This window comes from Seriola lalandi, unplaced genomic scaffold (genome assembly GCF_002814215.2).
Source record: "Seriola lalandi dorsalis isolate HSWRI2012SDOR001 ecotype SW California unplaced genomic scaffold, Sedor1 jcf7180002054574, whole genome shotgun sequence".
In the NCBI taxonomy this organism is placed as follows: Eukaryota; Metazoa; Chordata; class Actinopteri; order Carangiformes; family Carangidae; genus Seriola; species Seriola lalandi.
Genome location: NW_019525127.1, coordinates 1748 through 27692, shown reverse-complemented (window position 1 = coordinate 27692; position 25945 = coordinate 1748). Strand labels below are relative to the sequence as shown.

General features: G+C 38.9%; 3 protein-coding genes across 3 annotated transcripts in view; all 3 read left to right on the top strand.

Annotated features, from left to right (window-relative positions):
• myo15ab (myosin XVAb) overlaps positions 1–5860 on the top strand; it is a 42404-nt gene extending 36544 nt beyond the window's left edge. Inside the window, exons 63-74 of the mRNA XM_087176957.1 lie at positions 185–258; positions 353–435; positions 547–677; positions 779–873; positions 1773–1850; positions 1946–2042; positions 2864–3024; positions 3121–3254; positions 3661–3794; positions 4672–4805; positions 4978–5118; positions 5232–5860. Of these exons, the coding sequence (XP_087033083.1) occupies positions 185–258; positions 353–435; positions 547–677; positions 779–873; positions 1773–1850; positions 1946–2042; positions 2864–3024; positions 3121–3254; positions 3661–3794; positions 4672–4805; positions 4978–5118; positions 5232–5333 (1364 nt within the window). The 3' untranslated portion in view covers positions 5334–5860. The remainder of the gene's footprint in view (positions 1–184; positions 259–352; positions 436–546; positions 678–778; positions 874–1772; positions 1851–1945; positions 2043–2863; positions 3025–3120; positions 3255–3660; positions 3795–4671; positions 4806–4977; positions 5119–5231) is intronic.
• Positions 5861–6848: 988 nt separating this feature from the next.
• Positions 6849–11184, top strand: alkbh5 (alkB homolog 5, RNA demethylase). Its single transcript, XM_023417425.2, has 4 exons — positions 6849–8210; positions 8336–8416; positions 8514–8636; positions 9716–11184. The coding sequence occupies exons 1-4, from the start codon at positions 7492–7494 to the stop codon at positions 9873–9875; spliced, it is 1083 nt and encodes a 360-aa protein (XP_023273193.1). The 5' UTR covers positions 6849–7491; the 3' UTR covers positions 9876–11184.
• Positions 11185–12906: 1722 nt separating this feature from the next.
• Positions 12907–21981, top strand: mief2 (mitochondrial elongation factor 2). The gene is made up of 8 exons (XM_023417446.2): positions 12907–13111; positions 15670–15831; positions 16916–17081; positions 17226–17320; positions 18503–18679; positions 18805–18968; positions 19726–19878; positions 20547–21981. The coding sequence occupies exons 2-8, from the start codon at positions 15694–15696 to the stop codon at positions 21055–21057; spliced, it is 1404 nt and encodes a 467-aa protein (XP_023273214.1). The 5' UTR covers positions 12907–13111; positions 15670–15693; the 3' UTR covers positions 21058–21981.
• The last annotated feature ends 3964 nt before the right edge of the window (positions 21982–25945 follow it).

Here is a 25945-nt window from a genome sequence, read left to right as displayed (position 1 = left end):
CCTCGTCGTATTACAATGCTCTTGTTACATCTGGGCTCCGATTCATCCTCCGTTAAAATGAGATGATTATGTATCAGATTGTAAGCGCTGTGAGGGAAACTAGAATCTTATCTACAAAGTCTGCTAATTAAAAAGAAACATTAGTGTTGACTGCTGTGTGTGTCTGGATGTGTATTTTGTGTAGCGGCGATGCGTTTCATGGGCGATTCGCCGCTGCGGGGACTGACAGAACAGGAAGTGGTCAGCACTTTCCTCAAGGTAAGTACACACACAGTTATTTTGTAGGCTATTTTCTCTTTGACAGTTTTCTAATGTGTGTGTTTGTGTTTGTGTGTGTTTGTCCTCTTCTCAGCTCATAGGAGAGTTCACCTTGATGAGGGATGAGGCTTACTGCCAACTCCTCAAACAGCTTACAGCTAACACCAGCTCCAAAGCGTAAGTCTACTTGCCACAAACATACACACTACAAACACACAACACGTCCCTTTGCTTCTCTCTCTCTCCTCTGAGCCTGCGAGTGTGTCTGTGATCTCTTCTTTCGCACAGCGATAGTTGCCAACGAGGCTGGAGGCTACTGTACATCCTGACTGCGTACCATCGCAGCTCTGAAGTCCTCAAACCCTTCCTACTCAAATATCTGCAGCAGGCCTCTCGCAGCGCTGGGGCACAGTATCAGGGTAAAAAACACACACAAACACACACATTATCACCGAGTGTAAATGTGCTGTGCACATTACCAAAGCAGCTAGCATGTGATGTTTTTCTTTGAATGTGTCAGGCATAGCTAAAGCATGCGAGCAGAACCTGAAGAAGACGTTCCAGTATGGTGGCCGCGTCGTTCCACCCAACAGCATGGAGCTGAAGGCCATGATGGTCAGTGCACTGGTGGAGGAAGAATTCAGATCCTTTACTTAAATCAAACTAGTAATATCCACAGTGTAAAGTAAAGGAGCAGAAGTGTCATGAGATGTAAAGGCACCCATTATGCTAAATAGCCACATTCAGGGTACTGAATATTATGTATATTATGTTGTTATTATCATTATTAATGTAAGCAGCAAATAAATGCTGTAGCTGATCAAATTGAAGCTCATTTTTAAGGATAAGGCTGACGATATTCCCTTTTTTCTCTTATTGCCAACAAATCCCATGAAAGGACCGAAACCAACAATAAATTAATTCTACTAACAAGTATTGTCTGTGCATCCTAAGCTGATTTAGCTTATTCCTCTGTGCCACAGAGCTTCATTGTTGCCCAAAAACCATTAAAAACACACATCAATGAGTCACAGTGTTGCAGAGAATATGCACGGGGTGACATGTTCTTTCATTGTGATCAGCCACCCAACCACTGCAGCCTGGAAATAGTCTGCAACAAATGCGCTGTGTGCTCCTTTAGTGTCCAGCTGCTTAAGGAAATGAAAAAAATATTTTTATTTAGGAAGCAGACGGCTCGGGGCTGAAGACCACAGACAGAGCAGTTGAACTCTTTATTGATTTTGTTCTTTTTGTAGGATTTGTTGACAATAAGAAAACCATAGTATATCTCCATTCTTATCGTTGAACTACTTTACATAATAATATTCTATAATAATGAATCATATTTAGTAGCAGAATCTCAAGTTTTCCAGTAGCTGTACTTAGATTATTAAGCCTTAGTTATTTTCCACCACTGTGTATGTAGGTTTTGGAGTGTTACGGTGCCGTAATACGACATTCCCAGTGTATGTACAATCTATATATCACATGAGTGTGTGTCTGTACCTCCTCAGGCGGGACGAAGCTCAAAACGTCAGCTGTTTCTCTTTCCTGGAGGCATCGAACGTCACGTGAAAATCAAGACGTGCTCTGTAGGTGTTCAGCTGCTGTTCCCCAGTAAAGTTATCTATGACGAGAACTGGGTCCTCATAGACGTGTGTGTTCATACTGTCGTTGTGTTTTTCAGGTCGCCCTGGAGGTGATTGAGGAGCTGTGCTATGAGATGGGTTTACACAGACTGGAGGCCATGGAAGAATATGCCATATTTTTAGTCACCAACAGAGGTGTGCTTACACACATCTAGTTCTGCCTCTCTGTCTCACACACACACACACACACACACACACACACACACACACACACACGATTAATGAAGTGAGTCAACTCTTCTTCTTGCCAGTGAAGCCAAAGTCACTCATGTTCATGAGTCCTGATAGTGCTGACAAAATAATGAGAGATTTCGGACACAGATACCACAACACTGAGTCTCTGCCAATAAAAATTACCACAACACACATTTACCTCTTTATTATCTACTGATGTATAAGAGTAAATAACAATAATAATAATGAGACATGATGCACACATTTTAAAATACTTACATCCTATAAGTGAATAAATGAAGGAACCTGCTTGTGCCTCCTCATTTCTTCCAACTAAGTTTGTAGCTCCATCTTTTTTAATTGGTGCTTGTTGCTGTTTGTTATAATCCTCTGCATGACACCTCAGCTTGTTCTGCTTTATCAGGCTTTCATTGTTGAAAGCTCCAGCACTGATTTCACTCAGATAGCACACTTTGCATTCTGTTGTTGTTGTTTTCTTCCTCCTTTGGCGTTAAATATCTCCACATGATAACAGCTGTCAGCTGCTCTTGCATCTATGCTATTCAGAAACACAGCAGGTCGCACAACATGTGATTATACAAATATTAACATGACTTTTCAGGGTTTGTATGTCAGTAGTTTGTATTGGGCTGTCACTTTTTGTGACCCTGAGCATTGGACTGATAATCCTGCCTAGTAACAAATATGAATTCTTGATCTAAGTAAGTATCATATTCACATCTCTGTGTAATAAATAATCTTATATTTGTGTGTGTGTCCAGGTCAGAGTGTGCGTCCTCTGAACAAACACGAGTACATCCTGGATGTTGCAACAGAGGCCGAGTTAGTCGACCACAACTTCAGTTTTTGGTTCAGACGAGTCGTCTGGACTCAGCCGCTCAAGTTTGAAAATGAGCTTTGTGTCACGATGCATTATAACCAGGTACGACAGTTGACGTTTCACACACATGCAATCTATCTGTTGTATACATGCCTGTATGTGTATTTAATATGTATGTATGTTTGTGTGTATATGCAGATCCTGCCGGACTACCGTAAAGGCCTGCTCAATGTTCTTCCACATGGAAAAGTGAGCGATCAGCAGTTTCACCAGATTACCAAACTGGCAGCTTTGCAGCACAGAGCCAAAGACGTCATCTTCATCCCCAGCATGTGAGGAAAAAGTAGTTTAGGTGTTCTCTCTATTCAGCCTCAAAGTAGATTGTTGTAAAATTTAGTCTCCAATTTCAGTGATCAAATGATAGAATAATATGAAATAGTCAAAGTTTTTTTAAATACAAAATATTGTCATCGTTTTACTTTATTAATCACATCATCGCTTGGGTCCTAACCCCCAATTCACCAGAAACTTTAACTTTCTCAACTGTTAAAACTCTCATGTTGTTTCTTGCTCCTACTGTTGTTATCAGTCTCTGTGTCCACCCACGCACACAGAGCCAGCAGCAGAACAGAGCAGCTCACAGAGTCCTGGAAAATTGTTTTGAGAAATACTGGAAATCACTGAGCGAAGCAGACTTGTGTTTATCTTAGATTGTGTTCCTGTTGCCCTCTCCCCCAGACACGAATTATCGGAGTACATCGCCACGCCTCTGTTCAAAAAGCAGCCACCCCAGCAGTGGGTTACCATGGTGACGCAGCACATGCAGCAAGTACAGACCCTGAATCCGCACCAGGCCAGAGCACAGTTTCTGGGTGAGATCTCTGTTCACATTAAGAGGAAGCAACGCAGGTTAAAAAAGGGGATTCTTCATGCGGATCATCTGTATCTTCTGCACCATGAGTGGACAATATAGATAAAACTCTCTGTCACTGTACATGTACTTTTATATTGTAACATATATATTGTGATATGGTATATTTTTAGAAAAATAAGTGAAATTTTAGGAAAAGGAAAAAAAAGTTTTTTTTAGTTAATCCAACAAAATAAATACCCAACAACTGCAGTTTATCTCATCAATGCAAAAATCATTTTTAAAAATCCAGTATTGTCCTTTCTAATTTTTAACAAACAAACAAACAAAAATAACAAAAAGGTATTGTTCAATAACAATAACTAACTCAAAATAATTAAGGGTATTTGATAAAACATGAAGATAAATATATAAACAACACAAACAAACAAAGGATTTAACAACATAAAGCAAACTCTCTCAGCTACTGAATCAGCTATTTCCATTAAATCCAACAAGTTACTCTAAACTATAAAATTCATTTCCTTAAATTACACAGGAACACAGGTTAACAATTCTCTGAACCACACCGATGTAGAGGGACTTTCTAAAACAGTATGATAGATTTATTGGCTGCCATTGTTATTCTGTGAAATGTTTTGATACTATTGGTCAGGGATGTTATTTTTTTAAATGTTGGGAAGCTCCTCAAGAACCAGGAGACATTATATCCCTGCACGGGCTGAGTCGTGCTGAACTTGATGTGTGAAATTGTTGGACTGTCCCTTTAAAAAAAGTCAGTTTTTTTTGTCCTGTTCATGTAGTGCTTCCTGTCGCACAGTAAAAAAGTGACAATCTGTGCTGACTCTTAAATTCTGTGTATGGGTGGGTGTGCGCAGGCCTGGTCAGTGCGTTCCCCATGTTCGGCTCCTCGTTCTTCTACATCCACAGCAGCAGCTCCACCACCTTCTACGCCCCCTGTATTGTTGCTGTCAATCAACATGGTCTTCACTTCCTGCACAAAAATACACACGTAAGGAGCCAGACACACACACACACACACACACACACACACACACACACACACACGATCGACAGGCAATGATATGACTCAGCTCATCGTGACTGAAACATGAGCGCAGAAGTAGAGTCACATAGCTGCAGTACACAGAAGTGTGTTGTAATGTTTGGACTCTGTGGCGCAGGAGCCGATGGCAGTGGTCCCCCTGGTGGAGGTGCAGTCCAGCCGCACCCAGAGGCCCACTGCTGGAGCCAGTTACCCGTATGTAGACCTCAGCCTGGGGGACATGAACACACAGCGGGTCATTCAGCTGCAGCTGGAGCAGGTATTACGCAAACACCACAAACAAGGACACAGTTCAGAGGCCACATGTAACCATTTTCACGGGAGTCGGCGTGTTTCGGTCTCTGTGCTGATGCCGGTTGTGTTTGTCCACAGGGCCTGGAGTTGTGTCGTGTCATCGCCATGCAGGTGGAAAACATGATGTCAGTGCGGGAGAAGAGGCTCACCCTGCCACCCAGTGAAATCACCATGTTATAACACATGCTCATGCTTCATTGTACGCACGCACTTGTATAAACATACACACACATACCTGTAGATGAAACCTGTAAAAATAGCCTACCTCTTCTTGCCTTCAGGTGTTTGTTGTGTGTAGCTCACACACATAGACATTAATATTATATGTGAATACATAAGTGTACTGTACTACATATACTGAACAAAGTGCTACCTAGAAACCGTGAATGTCGATATTGATTTATTTTTTCTCTTCAGGTTAACACTTTGATAATTGCACTTACTCCTGTATTTTTAGTTAATTTAACATTAAATAGCTTTTATCTGTGTAGAAGCTGTTAATGGACCCTGAGGGAGCTTCACAGGCCTGTGCCTTGTCATTACAATGTTTTATAACTGACATGTTTTTTTATTTTTTTATTACTACTGTTGACTGTAAAACTTGATGTTAGTGTAAACCATTGTTGTATTCAACCAATGTTAACGTATAAACTTGCTTATTTTGTACAAAATATTTTATCTAAATAAAATAAGCAATTTTAAAGAGAGATATGAGCACTTCTACATTCAATTATTAAAATGATTAAACAATGTTAAAATCAAGTATTTGATTTTAAGCTGTATCTGTATAAAATTGCACAATTAAATGTTTTGATAGGTATCAATAATTAAAATCAACATAGTTCATGAAATAATTATTTTAATGAACAGTGTCCCAGTTGGGTCAGCCTGTAAGTTTTTTTTTTCATTATTAATTATTTTTCATTTAACAATCTAACTAATCACTAAATGTATAAAATGCCAGAAATATTCAGATACAAGTGTAGATGACCTTATTTACATTTTTAATTATTATAAAATATGTATATACTATTTGCACAATTTTCTCTACACTGTAGATATTAAGTATATAAATAAAGTGCAAATGCAAATACAACAAGCACACACACACACACACACACACCATGCCATATGCTGTATATACATGCTCACAAAAACACACACCTACAAATGATTTTTCTCTAATGATGAAGAGTCAATCAGACTGGAGAGACAATCCTCAACTAAGAACACACACACACACACACACACACACACACACACACATACACACACAGGGCACTTTATTTACACTTAACTGTCTATCATGTATTTATTTGTTAGTGTTTTTAATTTGTGTAAGTGTATTCATTTTTTATTGTCCAGTACCTTGGCCCTAGAGAAATGTCTTTTCATTCTGCCATGTGTGACAATATATGGTTAAAATGACAATAAAACTTGATTTTATTTCTTATGATTATGATTATGATTATTATTATTATTATTATTACATATGGATAACCACAACCAGAAAAACTCGTTGGCCCTTAAGTGTGAACTTTATGGAGGTAAATAAGAGGTTAGTGGGACAAAATTAGCAGTAGTCTGGCATGTCCCCTCAAGACTCCCAAACTGGGTTTTTGTGTCCTCCTATGGACGCCCAGGACACATGATAGTCCCGCCCCAAACTGGCAGGTCACCACTGAGCATGCGCAGACCTCTGGCAGGTTACACGAGTTTATTTTCAGCGATTTTGTTGGAGACGGGTCATGATGGTGTAAACTAACCGTGACCAAGCCTCGTGCCAAGATAACAATGTTTTTCCTGGACTCTTAAAACCTCAGTGGAAACGTCTCCGGTGAACCGAGGTTTGGAATTTCGCGGTGACATGTGAAATGTTGCTGCGTGGATTGTCGGTATTTCCAGGCGGCGACGGACAGACCAAGCCAGGCTAGTGTAGCTAACTAGCAGCTCGGCTAGCTCTCGTTAGCCTCTCCGCTGGCTGAGCGTGTTGTAGTGTTGACGCAGTGTTTATCGCGGCTTTGCTTGTTTGTAAGTGTCCGGTAATATCATCTACAGCCTCCTAAGTTTCACACCGGAGTGCTGTTTAAGTGCACAGACAGGGCAGCGGGGCAACTTGGCTAATGTTAGCTACTTTTGTGCGCTGTACACCGCTGTGAATGAGAGTGATTTGTCCCTTAAGATAGCACTATCCACCATCAAATAATCATTTTGACATCCGGTCCGTTCACATTAACCAGACCCAGTTAAAACCGGTGCTGAAATGCAGCGCTGATACATGCTATCTGTTTGCTAGGAGCTCACGTCGCACTACACCAGTCATATTGTTTTGGCTGACATGGCAGCCAGCGGATACTCTGACCTGAGGGAGAAGCTGAAATCCATGACACCACACAGAGACGAGTACAAAAATAAATACGTGGACGGGACGAGTAACGGCAGCGGGAAAGGTCGAAAGCGCAAGAATCGGGAGTCCGACGACGATGAATGTGAGTACAGCGATGACAGCGCGGAGCTCCGGGAGCAGGAGGCCCGCCGGGTGAGGAGCAGCATCCTACAGAAGAGCATCTTCACACCGGAGGAGTGCGCCCTCATCGAGGAGAAGATCGACGAGGTGGTCGCCAACGGAGAGGCTGGACTTTACCGAGAGCATACTGTAGACAGGGCACCCCTCCGTAACAAGTACTTCTTCGGGGAGGGGTACACGTATGGAGCCCAGCTGGAGAAGCGTGGACCGGGTCAGGAGAGGTTGTACCGGAAAGGAGAGGTGGACGAGATCCCGAGCTGGGTGCATGAGCTAGTGATCAAGCGGCTGGTGTCTAATGGAGTGATCCCAGAAGGGTTTGTCAACAGTGCAGTCATCAATGATTATCAGCCAGGTGGCTGCATTGTTTCACATGTTGATCCTCTGCACATCTTTGCACGACCCATTGTCTCAGTGTCCTTCTTCAGTGACAGTGCACTCTGCTTCGGCTGCCGCTTCCAGTTCAAACCAATCCGGGTGTCAGAGCCAGTGTTTGTGCTGCCTGTGAGGAGAGGCAGTGTCACAGTGCTCAGGTGATTTTGACTGTTTGCTCGCTCTCATGCACTGATTGAATTACTGTTTGTTCTGCAACAGCTTAGGCCTGAAGTTCTTGTCATTAAAAGCTTTCTTTCTCTCTCTCTCTCTCTCTCTCACTCAGTGGCTACGCTGCAGATGACATCACCCATTGTATCCGGCCCCAAGACATCAAGGAACGGCGTGCCGTCATCATCCTTAGAAAGTGAGTCAGCATACTGTAATCTTAAAGATATGGCTGTTTTATAAAGTCTTTTACCAATCCACTTGTTTCCATTTGTGGTCCCTCCCTTGTTTGGCAGGACAAGACCCGATGCTCCTCGACTGGACTCTGACAGCCCTTTAAGCTCTTCCCCTGCAGAGAGACCCGCTCCTCTGAAAGCCAAACGCTCTCATCGTAAAGCAGACCCTGATGCTGCTCACAGGTATAAATCACCACATACAGACAGTCCAGTGTGTCTGTATTCATGGGTCCAATAAAAATCTAAAGGAAAGAATCACATGATCTACACACTGTACTGACAGCTCCCAGCAGTGTGCAGATCCTTTGTCTAATTCAGCACCTGTGGAAGGGTTTTTGGATGTGCGTTCGTTACACCCTTTTTGTCCAATAGAAATATAACCATGGAAAACCTCCCCGATGTGCATAAATTGAATTAAAAGAGAACTGAGGACACTCAGACTCAGTCCAGAATAAACCTGAGGATAATTAGGTTTATCTAAGAAGTGTTCAACACAAGCAGATAGATATCCAACAAATAGAGAGAGGACACCAACACTGGCAGCAGTATGATGCGCCACTAATTAATGATGCACTTTCCTTACTTCACACACACTCCAAAAACACATTTTCTCCATCGATGGTTATGACTCATCACTTGGATCCACATTTGGCATTTGTCATAATGACATACAGAGCTAAAACCTGCAGAAGTAGAACAGTACACTACCTGGACCAGGTTAACCTGAATATAGTTTTGATCCAGCGAGTCGTTGGTTACCAGTCACCCTGATCCAAGTCCACATACCACAAGTCATGGTCCAGTGTGAGTCTGTCTTAAAGCTTCAGTCACAGATCCGTCCATGAAATTTGTTGCGGGAAGAAGGTGAAAATAAAAACTCAGTGGATGGTGGGAAATCCTCTTAGCAACTTATAGGATCGGAAAAAATGACATCAGGCAGCTGTAAAGTAACAAAAACATGTGTGGCTGCGGTCTTTTCTGTTTTCCAAATTACCACCACCGAGGTAGTCCACGTAAAATCAACGAATGTGACGCGAAATAAATCCTCAAAAGCTGAAACCTCATTTTAAATGTTTACTTTGAAGTTAACATAACCCACTGTTCTCAACTCTGTTGCTCCCCAGACTAATTAACATTAACTGAGAGCGAGTGACCATGACCATAATTAACATTACCAACAACAAAATAGTGAAGCAGCGTACAGTCGACATGTGATAAGTGATGATCCAAATCTGACTTGATGTCTCTCTCCCCTCCACCAGGCCGAGGGTTCTGGAGATGGATAAAGAGGAGAACAGACATCCTTCACTCTCCCGTCATCGTCGTCACAGCGGCAGCTCAGAGAACTACTGGAGGCGTGGTCAGGACTACGACAAACACCGGGAGAGTTCAGGACGCAAAGTCAAAATGAGACGTCATTGAGCACTACTCACTCACACATGTACACATATAGATATACTCGTTCTTTTATGTATTTCAGTCTTGTAACATTCTTTGATCAGACATCATTTTCTCGCTCCAGTTTCTGTGTGGCACAAGGAGCACAGTCATCATGCCGTCTGCATTTTGATTTGAGTCTGGATCAGTTTGAGTGTATATTTGTTTTTGGCAGATGAAGCTGGAGTCTCTGCTGCACATTATAGAACCTCAAGTTACTTACTACAGTTAGAGTCTGTTGTTAAACTGTTCAGTTACCTTAAATTAAACATTTTTTGTTTCCATGTTCATAGATACTTCAAAATGGCATGTATTTTTTGTAACCAAGATGTACAGACCTTAAGAGCTAAAAGGAAGATGTACGTATGGACTTGTACAAAAGAAAACCTGAGCTGTAATCTAACTTGTTATAATGTACAATACGTTTGTATAGTCTTTGATTGGGGGAACTTTTATGCAGAATGAAACCTTTTATTTTTTTGTTGCACCTACATTTTTGATCCATATTTTACTGTGCCATCCCAGATCTTTGCTGTTTGTTCACTTCAGCCTCTCTGTTGCAATTTAAGTTGCAACAACCGGCGGATGTCCAATCATGCTTTCTGTGTTATGATTTGATTCAGCCACGTAGCTCCTCTTGGTGAAGGTCACAATATGGTGTATCAACTAAACTGATGCTGTATGGAGTGATGAAGTACTCAGGCCTTGTGTTACACTCTTGTTTCAGGCTGAAGTTCCTTGACCTTATATAGTGACACACCATGTTATTGCTGTTCTCTATTAAATTTAATTTTCCTCATTCACATTGGGTGATATTTGGGTCAGTCAGAACTTAATTTGGGTAAAAACAACCCTGTTATGTCTTGTTTAACTTTGGTCTAAACATGTGACTAGGAAGAAATTCAATTTCCAGATGTATTTGTCCTTGTGGTTTGCTGTGTAAACACAGATAAATTTGTTTCTTGCTACCAGTCAGAGGTACTCATTAGCTGACTACTAGGTTTGTCTAGAGTCGCACATGAACAAAAATAACCTCTGTTCAGAGGAGAAATAACTTTCTAAAAACAGAGTGGTGTTCATGGTTTTCTGAAGCTCTGCTACTGTTGTGAACTTGAACATCTTAAAGTTAAAAGTAATGGTCTGCAAGAGCCAAACACTGGAGCTCTTCTGACAGAGAATGGTACACTGACTTTGTGGGCAGTGGTGGCACATTAAGTGGTTTAATGGGTTTCAGTGGTCACATTTTTGACTCAAATGGTGCTGGCCTATTGGAATAAAGCTGAAATTGTCTCTACAGAGTTGATTTGCCATTCATTAAAGCAGTTATCCATCTACTAAGCTTGCTATTTAAGGATTAGGCACAGGAACAACACATCAGTGTTTCTTTTATTGCCGAAAGCCACAAATGTTGCTCCATCAATTGCTTATAAATGCAATGGCTTCACCTGACCAGTATAGCTTATTTAGATGGTGTGTAAGACATGACATTAAGTGGACACATTTTATAACCTGTTTTAAAAGACTAAGCAGTGTCAGGTTTGTTGTATGTTATGCTTTAAGTTCACAATTACAATATTATTTCCCATAAAGAAATGTTCAAGTTTGTTTATAAAATGTGTCAAGCTGGCCATAACCAAGAATATATCTGCAACAAATGCAGTATATACTGTATATTATCTCTGGTATGTTGCAGGTTTTCTGTCTGGCGTTGAGTCCCCTGGATCTCCAAATTGATCACAGATTTCACAAATCAATGGCCTCAGCTTAGAAACACTTCACTGAGTGAAAAAATGTTTTCATGTATTTTCTAACAGTTGAATTTTTTTTTTTTTTTTTTAACAGAGACCCAAAATAAACTCTAAATATTTTGTCAAACCATTTTGAGCAGTTGCTGAACTTGCAGTACAGCAGTGTCACTCAGGTTTTCATCCACATGGACAGTTTCTACCTACAGAATTGTTCTTTCATTGATGAATTTATCTTCACTACAGCACGTTCCATCAATAAGTTTCTTGGATCGTATTATTAAATTTCCACAAGAGTGGAGAATACAGTTTGTGTTGGGATCTTTGCTATTAAATGTTCTGATATTCCCTCAGTGGTATATTAGTTTGTATATTCTGTTGTCTTTTTAAAAATATTTTCAATTGCCCAATCAAAGTCATCAGAAAGAAAGTGTATAAATGTCAGAGTTTAATTTTAAATTTTACAATTTTACAATAAACAGTCAATATAATGGAAATAAATAAAGGGGAGGGACAGAACCCTTTCACGTTACTATTCATTTTTTCATATTGAAGACATTATTTAGCTTGAGTCTTGAATTAAACAATAATAAAATATTTAATATAGATAGATTTGGCTTTACCCATTGAACTATTATAATATCTTGGGTCCTGGCTATGTAAGAAGAAAAATAATATAAAGAGACTGGCAATCTTATTGGCAGCATGTTTGGAAAAGGGCTCCTGTGGTAGCAGTTCATAGTTTATTATTGACCATGGAAACAATAGTTGAAAAAAAACAAAAAACAAACAACAACAACACACACACACACATACACAAACACACACACACACAGCTTTCGGTCACACTGTATGATCTTCACCAGCAGATGGAGTTTCCCCACAGATAATACATCTTTTATTTTGATATACTCAAAGATGTTTTATATGACAAATGAAAAAAGTGAAAAAGAAAAAGCTAAGCTAGCACAACCTTGAGACTGTTATTCAGAGGACAGCAGATGGGCTATACATGCAACAAAAAAAACATACAATTCAGCATAAATGAGAAATAAAGTTTCCAGTGATAAATGAATGAGTATTAAATGTTCTATTCCGTAATTCTGCTTTGGAAATTCACTTTGAAGCCAATAATAAACTCAACACGACAGCCTCAGACTTTGCCTCTATTTTTTCTGTGATTAGCAACTGCATGGTTCATTCCAGGAAACTTTATTTGGAAACTTTCTTTATCTGGAAAAAAAATAGTAGCTGGGGGCGCTGCTGCGCTTTAACATTGAGTGCCAACCGCAATTAATAGGACGAAGAAGAAAACAGCAGCTGTTAGCTAGCTGGCTGAGTTATATTTAACCTATGGCAGAGAGCGACAGATAGTACGCTTTGTTGATAAAAAAAAAAAAAAAGGATCGAAAGACGTATTTAAACAAACGCTAATGGTTTGGGGTCAGACTACTATACTTCTCTCCGCACTGTGTGGTAAGTATATTTAACAGCAGAGTGAAGATATAGCTGACTGCTAATGTAGCTAACTAACTAGCTGGACAGCTTCACTAACTGACGTTAGCTGCTCGCAAGTGCTGGCAGCTGTTCATCTGTTTACTGCCGAAGCTGCTGCTCTTCATGCTTAAAATACCTGACATGAAATTTGCCAGACTGGTCATGTTGGTTAGCTGTATGCACATCTGTTGTGTTACGTCATTAACTGTCATGTTACTTATCCCTGGCCTTACATCTGTAGGCTGTAGTCTCTATGGAAATACAGGAGAGGAGGCGTTACCATCACAAGGGAAATAGTTAGCAGGTGAATGTTAAGATATATCTGTGGAGCTTGGCATGGCAGCAGTCCAGTCAGGAAGATGACATGTTTTTATATTGCAAGATAAGTTGAAAAATACCTATGTTTGAGGTCTCAGTAGGACCTTGTTGTTGTGTCGCAGTGCTACCACCTTTGGTCAGTAATCATAGTCATAAAGTCAAAAAATAGTAAAATAACTACCCATGAAAACTTCCCAGGGCCCAAGGTGAGGTCAACACAGTTCTTGTGTTGTTTGCACAAAAGTCCAATGCCTAAAAATAAACGTAGTTAACACAGTATTATGATGATGAAAAGCAGCAAAGTCTCTAATCTGAGAAGCTAACACCAGATTTTTTATATTTTTGCCTTAAAAATGTTCTTAAGAATCTCATAACACTACCAGAATACAGGTATCATTCTTGCTATTATTCTGCTACATGTAAATATTTTTTCTGTATTTTGAATTTATATTAAAATTTCATCATATTCTTTTTCTTTTTGATTTTATTACGTTAAACCTGCCTTGCCTGGTGCTCGGACCCAAGAACATCACTCTATTTTACTGATGTAATTGTAATGTGACAATAAATTTGCTTTGATTTGCTTTGATTTAATCGATTCAGCACCAGTGCAGTATACCTCAAACACAAAAGAATATAGTCTCAACAGAACATTTTTATTTATGATTCCTTTATTGCTATCCCATGTAGAGAGGCTGCCTGTCCCCTCATTGACAGTAACAACCTGGTAGTGTATGATGCTGCTGATACCACAAATCACTGCTGTACTGAAATATTTGGGATATTTTGAGCTAAATCAGCACATGCTTGAAATGCACCATTGTGCAGATTGGAAACAACAAATAGCATATTAGGTAATAGCATTATTGACTGACTGATCTATATGTTTATCAGTTGCTCTGTTTGTAGCTACAATCAGCTCAACCAACGTTGGGTAACATCTGTCAACATCACATGTTCGTTGCCTTTTCCCTGATGGTAATGTAACTAACATGAAACAGAAAAGTGAACTCTGCTCTGATGTTGAACGTGCCACCTCAGTACTGTACGTGCTGTTGTGCTGTAACTTGACGAGGAAGGTTGTTATATATTTGACCCATCCAGTGTGACTCAGGCATGTATTGGCTCTATAAATAGACCATGTCTCCATTCTTGGGACCCTGTACCTTTGGCAAGGCGAGCTGACACGCACTCTTTTGAAATGGCATGGAGAGATGTCCTGTGGCTATTTCTGGGTCTCAGGTGCCAGGAGCTAAATATGATAAGCACAGCGTACACATTCACTTTTGTGCAAAAATAAAAGAACTGGTATCACACATACACACACATTGTGTCTGCTGCAGAAATTAGGAAGTTAAAAGAATAGGTTCACAGTTTTCAGCTCAGATCAGGCTTTAGTTTTCAGAAAGGTACGCCGCTGCTGCAGTTTCATACTGCCCTTCATCAAAGGCCCTCTAGTCAGGCAGGCAGCTGTTCTATGAATAGGCCTTTGTCACCATAGACATTTTGACATGGCCCTGAAACAGAATCACAGGTGTAATTAATAACATTAAATGATGGCTGCCTTCCATTTGGCTGAATGCTTAATGAGAAGGACTGAAACAGTCGTTCCAATTATATTAATTACACCTGTGATTTCCCTGCTATGATGTCAGAATATCTGCTGTTAAAACTTGAACAATTTCCTTTTCCAAAAGAAACAAGCCAACAGCATGGTATCCAACTCTCTTTTTAAAAGTGGAATAAATTATCCTGTGAGCTTCTTGCTTTTAAATAGAAGGTTCATCATTCAAATCTCCTCGTATGTGTTCAGCTGGGTTTAGAGCAGGTGACAGTGAAGGCCATAACAAATGATTCACATCATTTTCACACTAATCAAACTGTTCAATGAAAACTTGTGCCCAGTATAAGGCATTTTCTTTTGTTGCATTTCTCCACTTATCCAGATTTGTCACCTGTCTGTATGTGTTTTTAAATAATGCTGCACGGAAAATTGTGTTATTGAATTTGTAAATTGGATTTTAAATGGAATAAAAATTCCATGTCAGTTTCTCTAATGAGTTATTCTGACTTTATAACATTCTTGCAGAAGTGCATTTGCCTTCCATGATTTCTAGAGATAAAGTATGCTGCTGGTAGAGGTCATTTCACTGCTACCTGACTGTCATGTCTTATGTTACTTTCTGCTCCCCTCAATTTATGCATTCTCTCTTCCCAAGGCTAACCACAAAGAAAAGGAAGCAATGAACTTCCAGGGTAGTCGGAGGCGAGGGGAGGATGGCATTGCCATGGTGATTGATTTCCTGCTGTCTAATGCCCGGCTGGTTCTGGGAGTTGGTGGGGCTGCCCTGCTCGGAATTGCTACACTGGCAGTGAAACGGGTGAGTGTTTTTTGAGGTTGTTAGTACCACATCAGTGAGTCGTTCATATGCATTCTTCTTGTGAATATGGCGAATTTATCAGTGTTTTGGAGATATAAGATCCTGCAAAAAATCAGACTCAAAAAGAAAAAGTTCCTGCACATTTTTCTTTATTTTAATTTGTCATATGCTTCTCGGTCCTGCTTCTCCTTATCTATAGATTTTTTTTTTCATTTTTACAGATAATCAATCAAGATTATTACTTATGTGTTTTCTTACGTAGACCTTACCTACGATAAGGTTACACAACATGGCTATGTACACTACAGTCCTGCACACCTGCAGAGCAGCTGTCCCACTCTAAACTTCTAAAGCAGCCAAAATATCAAGTCCCATGTTTTACCTGCAAGTCTTTGTTCACCATTTGTGGTGTGAAAACCTCAGATTTCCACACTGAATCAAAGAAATGAAGTGTGCATCCTGGTCATAATATAGTAATTAAATCAAAGTGCCCCACGGAGTGTCTCTCTTGACAGCACTGTCAGCTGAGCAATCAATAATTCTGGACAGCAACAGAAGAAATGGTCCAAAACCAACTTAAGCCAACTTCACAAGCATCGGAAACAACCACACTACTACAGGCAATTAATCACCTGTATTTGTCTGTTTGTCTTGTGGGCAGCACAATAAGAGTTTCAATGTTGTATGTTAAAATGATTCTTTAGTGGACGAATAAAATGAAGGTAGCAAAATGCTCACAGTAATGAAGTACCTGAAGCATCTCCAACACGTTGTACATTTCTGTAAGTTGGTTTTTGTGTTGTAGTGGAATGAATGGAGATATACTGCTGCTTGCTGACCGCAGCAAATCAGTGTTAACTTTTGTAAATGGTCAGCAGAAATATAAAATATGTAATTTGTAGTTAATGGACTAAAATACAGTATGAAGTTCCTTGAGGCTGGTGCTTTCTTTCTGGCTCTTCAACCTAAATTTGTTTGCCTACAGGCTAAGACAGTGTGCTGCACTCTGTACTTGGACAGTGCATTATCAGTCATGCAATGCGTGTATGATTGCATGACAGTGACGATGAGGGTTTGTGTTCAGTTGATAGAGCGTGCGGGCCGTGCAGCCGACGATGAAAAGGTGGAGCAGAAGATGGCTGAGAGTTGGGAGGAGTTGAGTTTGGTCTCAGCTTCCCCCACACTAATCAAGAGGGGCATAGAGGGCGTGGTGATGAAGCATGTTGCCAAGGCAACCAGACAGCAGAAAGGTATTGACTACATCTCTGCAAACAAAAGTGTTCAGACTTATGACACACAAAAAATATCACAAATCCAAAGAATTTTTTGAAGCATATATTCTAATCATCATTGTAACCCCACTTGACAGCTGTTTTAACCTCTGTCTCAATCAGCTGACCTGTGCCAGCAACCTCAGATGTCCTCTCCGGAGGTGTCTAAGCCTGAGTCAAAGTCCAAGAGGCTCCAGCTCTGCGTCCTCAGTTTGCAGGTACAACTCTGACAATTCGGCTCTGAGCTCTTGAAGTTAGACAGATTATGCATGCAGTCTTACCAGCTGCTGTAAGAGCTCTGCACGGTGTTGGCTCATTCATTTATGCATGTGTAACATGTTTTGTAAAGCACACTGCTTAGGGGTTATGCATTGTTATTCACTGGTTAGGCTGCAGAGAGCCCCAAGAGCTCTGAATAATCAAAATACAGTGTATTATGTGGAAGAAAATCAAACAAGCATGAAACAGCTTTGTGCTAGTGTGCATGTGCAGAACATTCACATGAGCAGAAAGGTTGTGTTTTTTTCTGTAGTAGCTACATGAAATAACTTGTTCAGTAAATGTTAGTAGAGTGGTCGCAAAAAACGCATGACTGGACATGATGGGATTTGAAATAATGGGATTTTCCTTTAAAGAACGCTGAAGCAAATTGTATCTTTTATGAACAGTTGCACATCTTCATTTTTTTCTTTTCTGCTTCTCTGGAACTGGGTAGAGTAGGAACAGTTGAAACAAAGCAGAAAATTAGATTTTTCTTGGCCAGAACTTGATGATGTAAATGACTTGTGCTTCTGTGAAGACAAGTAATGTTTGGGATTGGCCCAACAGCCACCACAGAATCAGTGGTAAATTCCTCTATAGCAGAGTACATTGTTTCGGATGCTTCTTAGCTCCTGTCACTTTTGCCTTGGGAAAGGCTTTAATAAAAGTGTTTATACAGTCATTTTGGAGTCAGCGTTTTGGGTTTGAAAACACAGACTCCTTCCAGTCATGTAGAAACCACCCTGCTCCTCACGCTTGTTTTATGATCAATTTGTCACCTTTGTAAATGCTTCTTTAACAGCAGTATAGACTCACCATTGTTCCTCTGCTGGTTACTAATTTTTCTCCTTGCAGCAAATGAACAAGCCAAACATCATCCTGTCACTGCTCTCAAGTCTCCTCAGAGGCACAAAATGATTCTGAATGTTATATTACTCTAGAGACAGCTGAGTGTATTCCCAGTGGAAGTGTAAAAACTATTTGGTTCACTTCATGTTTGAGTTGTTCTTTTAGCAGTACTGTTTCTGTGCCTCTCTGAATGATGCACATCCATGAATCTAGTATAGTACAAGTCTATCTGAACAGTGACTGACTTCTCATGCTCTGTCTCATTGGAAAACTGTATAAACTGTGTGTAGGAGCGTCTGCAGCAGTACTATAACACAAGGGCGGCACTAGCTCCACATGAGGTCCAGAGGGCTCAGTCTCTTGCTCTGGACATCTGCACTGAGATCCAGGGCTTTATGCACAGCCGTCACCCCGACATGCCACTGGGAGAAATGAGCCTTGGAGGTTCACTGCTGGACGACCTGCAGGTACAAACACTTTATTTTCTGGGATGTAAAACATTTTCAAACAATGTTTCCTTGCACCTCAGTGATGTTCTTCAGCAAAATATAAGATGAATGCCACCTGGGTTTGTGTTTCTGTGTGTGTTTAGGTGGTCAGTGCGGATCACGCGTGTCTGTTGGTGCCGCTAAAGCTGGAAGCTTCTTTGTGGAGTCTCATCCCCGGAGAACAAACACTGCTCACACACCCACTGCACTGGATGGTCCGACGGGTCAATGTGGAATATTTCCCCAAAGGACGGAGCTACTGGGACAGGTGATTACACACAGATAAGAGAGTTGCAGGCAGTCAACCTGCACTTTTAGATGCTTGTAAGTTGAGCTGCAGCAAGCGATTAATCATATATTCTGTAAAATGACAAAAAAATAACAGCTTTACAGAGCTGATGGTAAAGTCTTCAAAAGACTTTTTCTGTTCAACCAGAAGTTCAGAAACTCAAAAATATTAATCTTACAACGATAAACATGTCACTGTCCTGCTCATTGACCACTGCGTTCCTCCAAGGAATGTCGTCTGACATTGCCATCCCTGCACACAAGGCAATCTCAGTCCAGACTGTTTTTGTCTGTGATTCCCTGATTGTGGATTCTCTTGAGGACTCATCTCTCCTGAGAGCACCCCCTCTCCTAATACCTCTGACACCCTAACATGCCTAATTCACACTTCCTGTGCATTTACTGTGCACTTCTTTACCTGATCTCCTTGCACTTTGTCTTATTGAACAGATTTAGTACATAGTGCTTACTTCAAGGTCTCATACTCTACTAAAGGTTGAGTGTTGTCCATCACTTGTAAGTCACTTTGGATAGACGCTTCTGCTAAATGAGTAAATGTAAAGGGTGATACTACCCAAACCTTTTACAGCAGCCTTTGCACATTATATTGAAGCAACAGTAATAGATTTTGTATTTTGAGGTTTCCGGGCATCACGGCTGAAGGTATGAAGCAGAAACATGATAATGACTGAAAATACAGCCATTCTCTAAAAGCAGTCTCTCTTTGTGTCTTGTAGGTACCTGGTGGGTGGTTACCTGTCTGCAGAAGCTGTTGTGAGCATGTTTAATAAGGCTGTCATGGAAACTATAAACTGGCCGTCAATCAGCAGCACTATCGACTGTCTCGTCAGACCTGTACTGGGAGGACCGGACCTGAGACTGGAGATCCGGTGTGTGCGTCTGCTGGAATAATGCTCTGCTGTTTTCAATGTTGTGAAATGAGCTACACCTGCTTTTCATGAGTTAAAACACCAGCTAACACTGGAAAATATTATAACCTGAATTTTAGTGTTGAAACTAATTTCTTGATACAAAGTACAAATACTACAGGTCTTAAAACTTACCAGAAGTAATGAAAAAGAGGCCAAGTTTCACTGGTAAGCAAATAAAAATATAAAATCCTATTTTTGTTCATACAACAGCCTTCCCACTGTCTTGCATGTAAAAAGTTCTAAAGCCAAATAATTGTGAATGCCCTGCATATTGAGGATGCTAAAAGAAAGTCTTTGTTCCCCTTTAATATGGTTCAAAGGCTGGGCAATGTGATTAAAAACAATGTCATGAATATGATTATTATTAATAATAATAATAATAATAATAAAAATGAATACAATCACATAAAAATGTTAATTCTTCAACAACAAAAAAAAGAAAAACTTGTTTAAATAAAAACTTCTTTTCATTTATTTGAACCAATTAATTTGGACAAAAGACTCAATGATCATAGTTTAATAAACAATCAAGTATTGCCCAACCAATGTTGTAAATCCATATGATCTGTCTGTTAAACTTGATGTGCTTGTCCTTTCTAATGGACCTTTCTGTTTTAATTCTTTAGGCCTCGAGATGAAAGAGAGGGAGCAGAGAGCAGTGACCAACCCCTGTTCATCTCCATGTTGCCTCTGCTGAGGCAGGGGGACGTGGCTCTGACTGCTCAGCCTGAGCTCACCTCTCCCTGGGTCAACGCCTGGCACCTGTCGCTCTACCCATGGGAAACTCAGCGCCTAGCTCAACTCGACGCCGCTGACGATGGATACCGCAGACACACGCTTAAAATCCTGAAGGCGGTGTGCAGACTGAACCCTGCCCTGCGACCACTCAAAGCTGCCCCGCTGGCCAATCTCATCCTGCACCTCAGTGACAGTGAGAGCGACTGGTCCGAGATCAGCCTGGATGTAAGATTCCAGCAGTGTATCACGGAGCTGATTGGCTACCTCGAGCAAGGGGCGTTACACAGTTACTTCAAACCAGCTGTCAATCTGCTGAGCGGCTTGTCAGAGGACCAGGTGGACCAGATGGGCTTCATGCTCTACTGTGCCGTGTCAGAGCCGGAAATACTGTTCATATAAATGTCTGCACACACGACACTTCACTTGGCAACCTCAAAGGATCAACAGATCAAAGGAGTAATCTTTTATCGTCCACGATGTTTGGTTCAAGGCAAAGATGTATTCTTCCCACTGCCTACTCTCCCACTTTAGCTTTTCTATCCCGCACTGATGAAAGGTAAAAGGGAACAGTTGCAATGACAAAATGGCAGGCACCATGAACTGATCTCTGCACTGGAGGAGGACGGGAAGTTACAAGGAGGCTGCAGATGAGAAAGTGATGATGAAGCTAAGAAAATCACTCGGAGAAAAGGAGATGATGGGCTGAGGAAGTGTTAAAAAATGTTTGAAATGATGCTTCGGGATGTACGTGATCATAACTCCCCACACACACCAGAGCCAAGTCTGTATTTAAGCTTGAGTGATTATTATTTTTCACAGGGAGTCAGAGGTCAACATGGCCGCACAGAGTTCTGTATAAACATTAAAAGCAGGGGAGGAGTACAGTTTAATGCTTAAGTTATCCTCCAATTGATAGAGTTTGTGCTCTGCATCATTTTCCTAAATCTCCTTTAATATATTCTAACTATGCAGAAAAATAACAACCTGCAGAAAACCACCAGGTTTTGCTGCACTTATTCAAAACTATCAGTGTATCTGAATTGGGTTTATTTAACTCAGTGTGTGTATTTTATCATACTGAAGGTTGAAGTGTGCAATCATTTTTGTCTTTAGTCTTCAGTCTGTTGCCAATCTTATTTGGGTAAACTAACCTTCTAAATTATGGTTAAAGTTGCCTGATAATTGTATGCAGTTGCTTTTAAATACAGTATGAATGTGGGCATTTCTTCTGTGGTTTTCTTTTTGCTGGGTGTGAGAGAAATACATTTTCTGTGATTGAACAGTGAAACTGCAAATAAAAATTAAAACTTGTTTAGATTCTCACTCAGTTTCTCGTTTTGTTTTTCTGCAGTTGTAGTTCTGACATCTTTGTACATTAGAAAGTATTTTAGCTTTTTGCAGCTGTAAGGGAAACATTGATCAAAATGGTGAAATCGTGTCATGTGACTTTCAGTTGCATAATGGAACCAGCTAATACCATCAGCTGGTCGCCTCAACAGCAGAAATGGATGACGTGACAATGACTATAAGACTTCTAAAATAATACTGTCATGCCAATGTGTAGCCTACATGGGTAGAGTTACTGGTCGTTGTAATTATTCCTCTTGATTCAAACTGGCAGAGAGCGTCTGCTCTTAAAGTGTCCTCCGTGGGAGCAGGGTGGTTGGTTTGCCGCCAGGGGGCACCACAGAGCTGTAAGCTCAGTTGCCAGAAGACCTTTTTAAAGCCTCTTCTTGCCTGGGTCGCTGGACAAAGTGTACAGCAGAGGCTCCGACCAGCATCGAGCTTCACCACCTTATAATGACACATTTGTCCTGTCAGGCTCCATGGAACCGGACATGAGGCAAAAAAAGCAGATTGATGGTCTAAATAATGTTAATTTAGGGAACTTTTAATGTGTGATATTAAATATCAAAATGCAGACATGATTTAATATTTTGTCTACTTTTTCAAATCTAGAGGATGTGTATAATAAATAATGAAAAATTATTTCAAACACCTGTCAGCAGTAAATAAAAGTTCATGTTTTATGGAGTTAGACATATTTTATTGGATTAATTTCAGTACATGAAAGTAAAAGTAAATGTACTTGATTACAATCAACTGCATAGGTTTGCAAATGGACAGCGGGACTTGTCCCTACCAATATTTTGGGAGGACAGAATTGTCCCTACCAATATCCGAGTGAACTCATTCACACGATGTCAGGAGTGAGATCATGTTCGATCATTCCATTCTATGACATTTTTATGCATTACTATACTATGACATTTTTATGACTTTTTATGCCTTGCTATACTATGACGTTTTTATGACTTTTCATGCCTTACTATACTATGATGTTTTTGTGACTTTTTATGTCCTACGATACTATGACGTTAATATGACTCTTTATGCCTTACTATACTATGACGTTTTTATGACTTTTTATGCTTTACTATACTATGACGTTTTTTTGACTTTTTATGCCTTACTATACTATGACTTTTTATGCCTTACTATACTATGACTTTTTATGACATTTTATGCCTTACTATACTATGACTTTTTATGCCTTACTGTACTATATCATTTTAATTACTTTTTATGCCTTGCTATACTATGTCATTTTTATGACTTTTTATGCCTTATTATACTATGACTTTTTTATGACTATTCATGCCTTACTATACTATGACTCTTTATGCCTTAGTATACTATGTCATTTTTATGACTTTTTATGGCTTACTATACTATTACTTTTTATGACTTTTTATGCCTTGCTATACTATTACTTTTTATGACTTTTTATGCCTTGCTATACTATGTCGTTTTTATGACTTTTTATGACTTACTATACTATGACTTTTTATGCCTTACCATACTTTGTCGTTTTTATGACTTTTTATGCCTTACTATACTATGACTTTTTATGCCTTAGAATACTGTCATTTTTATGACTTTTTATGGCTTAGTATACTATGTCGTTTTTATGACTTTTTATGACTTACTATACTATGACTTTTTATGCCTTACCATACTTTGTCATTTTTATGACTTTTTATGCTTTACTATACTATGATGTTTTTATGACTTTTTATGCCTTACTATACTATGTCATTTTTATGACTTTTTATGCCTTATTATACTATGACGTTTTTATGACTTTTCATGCCTTACTATGCTATGACTTCTTATGTCTTACTATATTATGTCATTTTTATGACTTTTTATGCCTTACTATACTATGACTTTTTATGCCTTACTATACTATGATGTTTTTATGACTTTTTATGCCTTATTATACTATGACGTTTTTATGACTTTTCATGCCTTACTACACTATGACTCTTTTTTTGACTTACTATACTGTGACTTTATATGCCTTACTATACTATTACTATTTATGACTTTTTATGCCTTGCTATACTATGACTTTTTATGCCTTAATATACTATGTCATTTTTATGACTTTTTATGGCTTACTATACTATGTCGTGTTTATAACTTTTTATGACTTACTATACTATGACTTTTTATGCCTTACCATACTTTGTCGTTTTTATGACTTTTTATGCCTTGCTATACTATGTCGTTTTTATGACTTTTTATGCCTTACTATACTATGACTTTTTATGCCTTACTATACTATGATGTTTTTATGACTTTTTATGCCTTATTATACTATGACGTTTTTATGACTTTTCATGCCTTACTATGCTATGACTTCTTATGTCTTACTATATTATGTCATTTTTATGACTCTTTTTTGACTTACTATACTGTGACTTTTTATGCCTTACTAGACAATGACTTTTTATGACTTTTTATGCCTTGCTATACTATGACGTTTTTGTGAATTTTCATGCCTTACTATACTATGACTTTTTATGCCTTACTAGACTATGTCGTTTTTATGACTTTTTATGACTTACTATACTATGACTTTTTATGCCTTACCATACTTTGTCGTTTTTATGACTTTTTATGCCTTACTATACTGTGTCGTTTTTATGACTTTTTATGCCTTACTATACTATGACTTCTTATGCCTTACTATACTATGACGTTTTTATGACTTTTCATGCCTTACTATACTATGACCTTTTATGTCTTACTATACTATGAATTTTTATGCCTTACTTTACTATGTTGTTTTTATGACTTTTTATGACTTACTATATTATGACTTTTTATGCCTTACTATACTGTCGTCTTTTAAGACTTTTTATGCCTTACTATATTATGACTTTTCATGCCTTACTATACTATGTCGTTTTTATGACTTTTTATGACTTACTATACTATGATGTTTTTATGACTTTTTATGACTTAATATACTATGATGTTTTTATGACTTTTTATGCCTTGCTATACTATGACTTTTTATGCCTTACTATACTATGACTTTTTATGCCTTACCATACTATGATGTTTTTATGACTTTTTATGACTTTTTATGCTTTAATATACTATGACTTTTTATGCCTTACTATACTATAACTTTTTATGATTTACTATACTAGGACGTTTTTATGACTTTTTATGCCTTACTATACTGTGACCTTTTATGCCTTTTTATGCCTTACTATACTATTTCATTTTTATGACTTTTTATTCCTTACTATACTATGACTTTTTATGACTTACTATACTATGACATTTTTATGACTTTTTATGCCTTATTATACTATGACGTTTTTATGCCTTACTATACTATTACGTTTTTATGACTTTTTATGACTTACTATACTGTGACTTTTTATGGCTTACTATACCATTTCATTTTTATGACTTTTTATGCCTTACTATACTATGACGTTTCTATGACTTTTTATGCCTTACTATACTATGACTTTTTATGCTTTACTATACTATGTCATTTTAGTTACTTTTTATGCCTTGCTATACTATGACTTTTTATGACTTACTATACTATGACATTTTTATGACTTTTTATGCCTTATTATACTATGACGTTTTTATGACTATTCATGCCTTGCTATACTATGTCGTTTTTATGACTTTTTATGACTTACTATACTATGACTTTTTATGCCTTACCATACTTTGTCGTTTTTATGACTTTTTATGCCTTACTATACTATGATGTTTTTTCATGACTTATTATGCCTTATTATACTATGACGTTTTTATGACTTTTCAAGCCTTACTATATTATGACTCTTTATGACTTACTATACTGTGACTTTTTATGCCTTACTATACTATGTCGTTTTTATGCCTTTTTATGACTTACTATACTATGTCGTTTTTATGACTTTTTATGCCTTACTATACTATGACT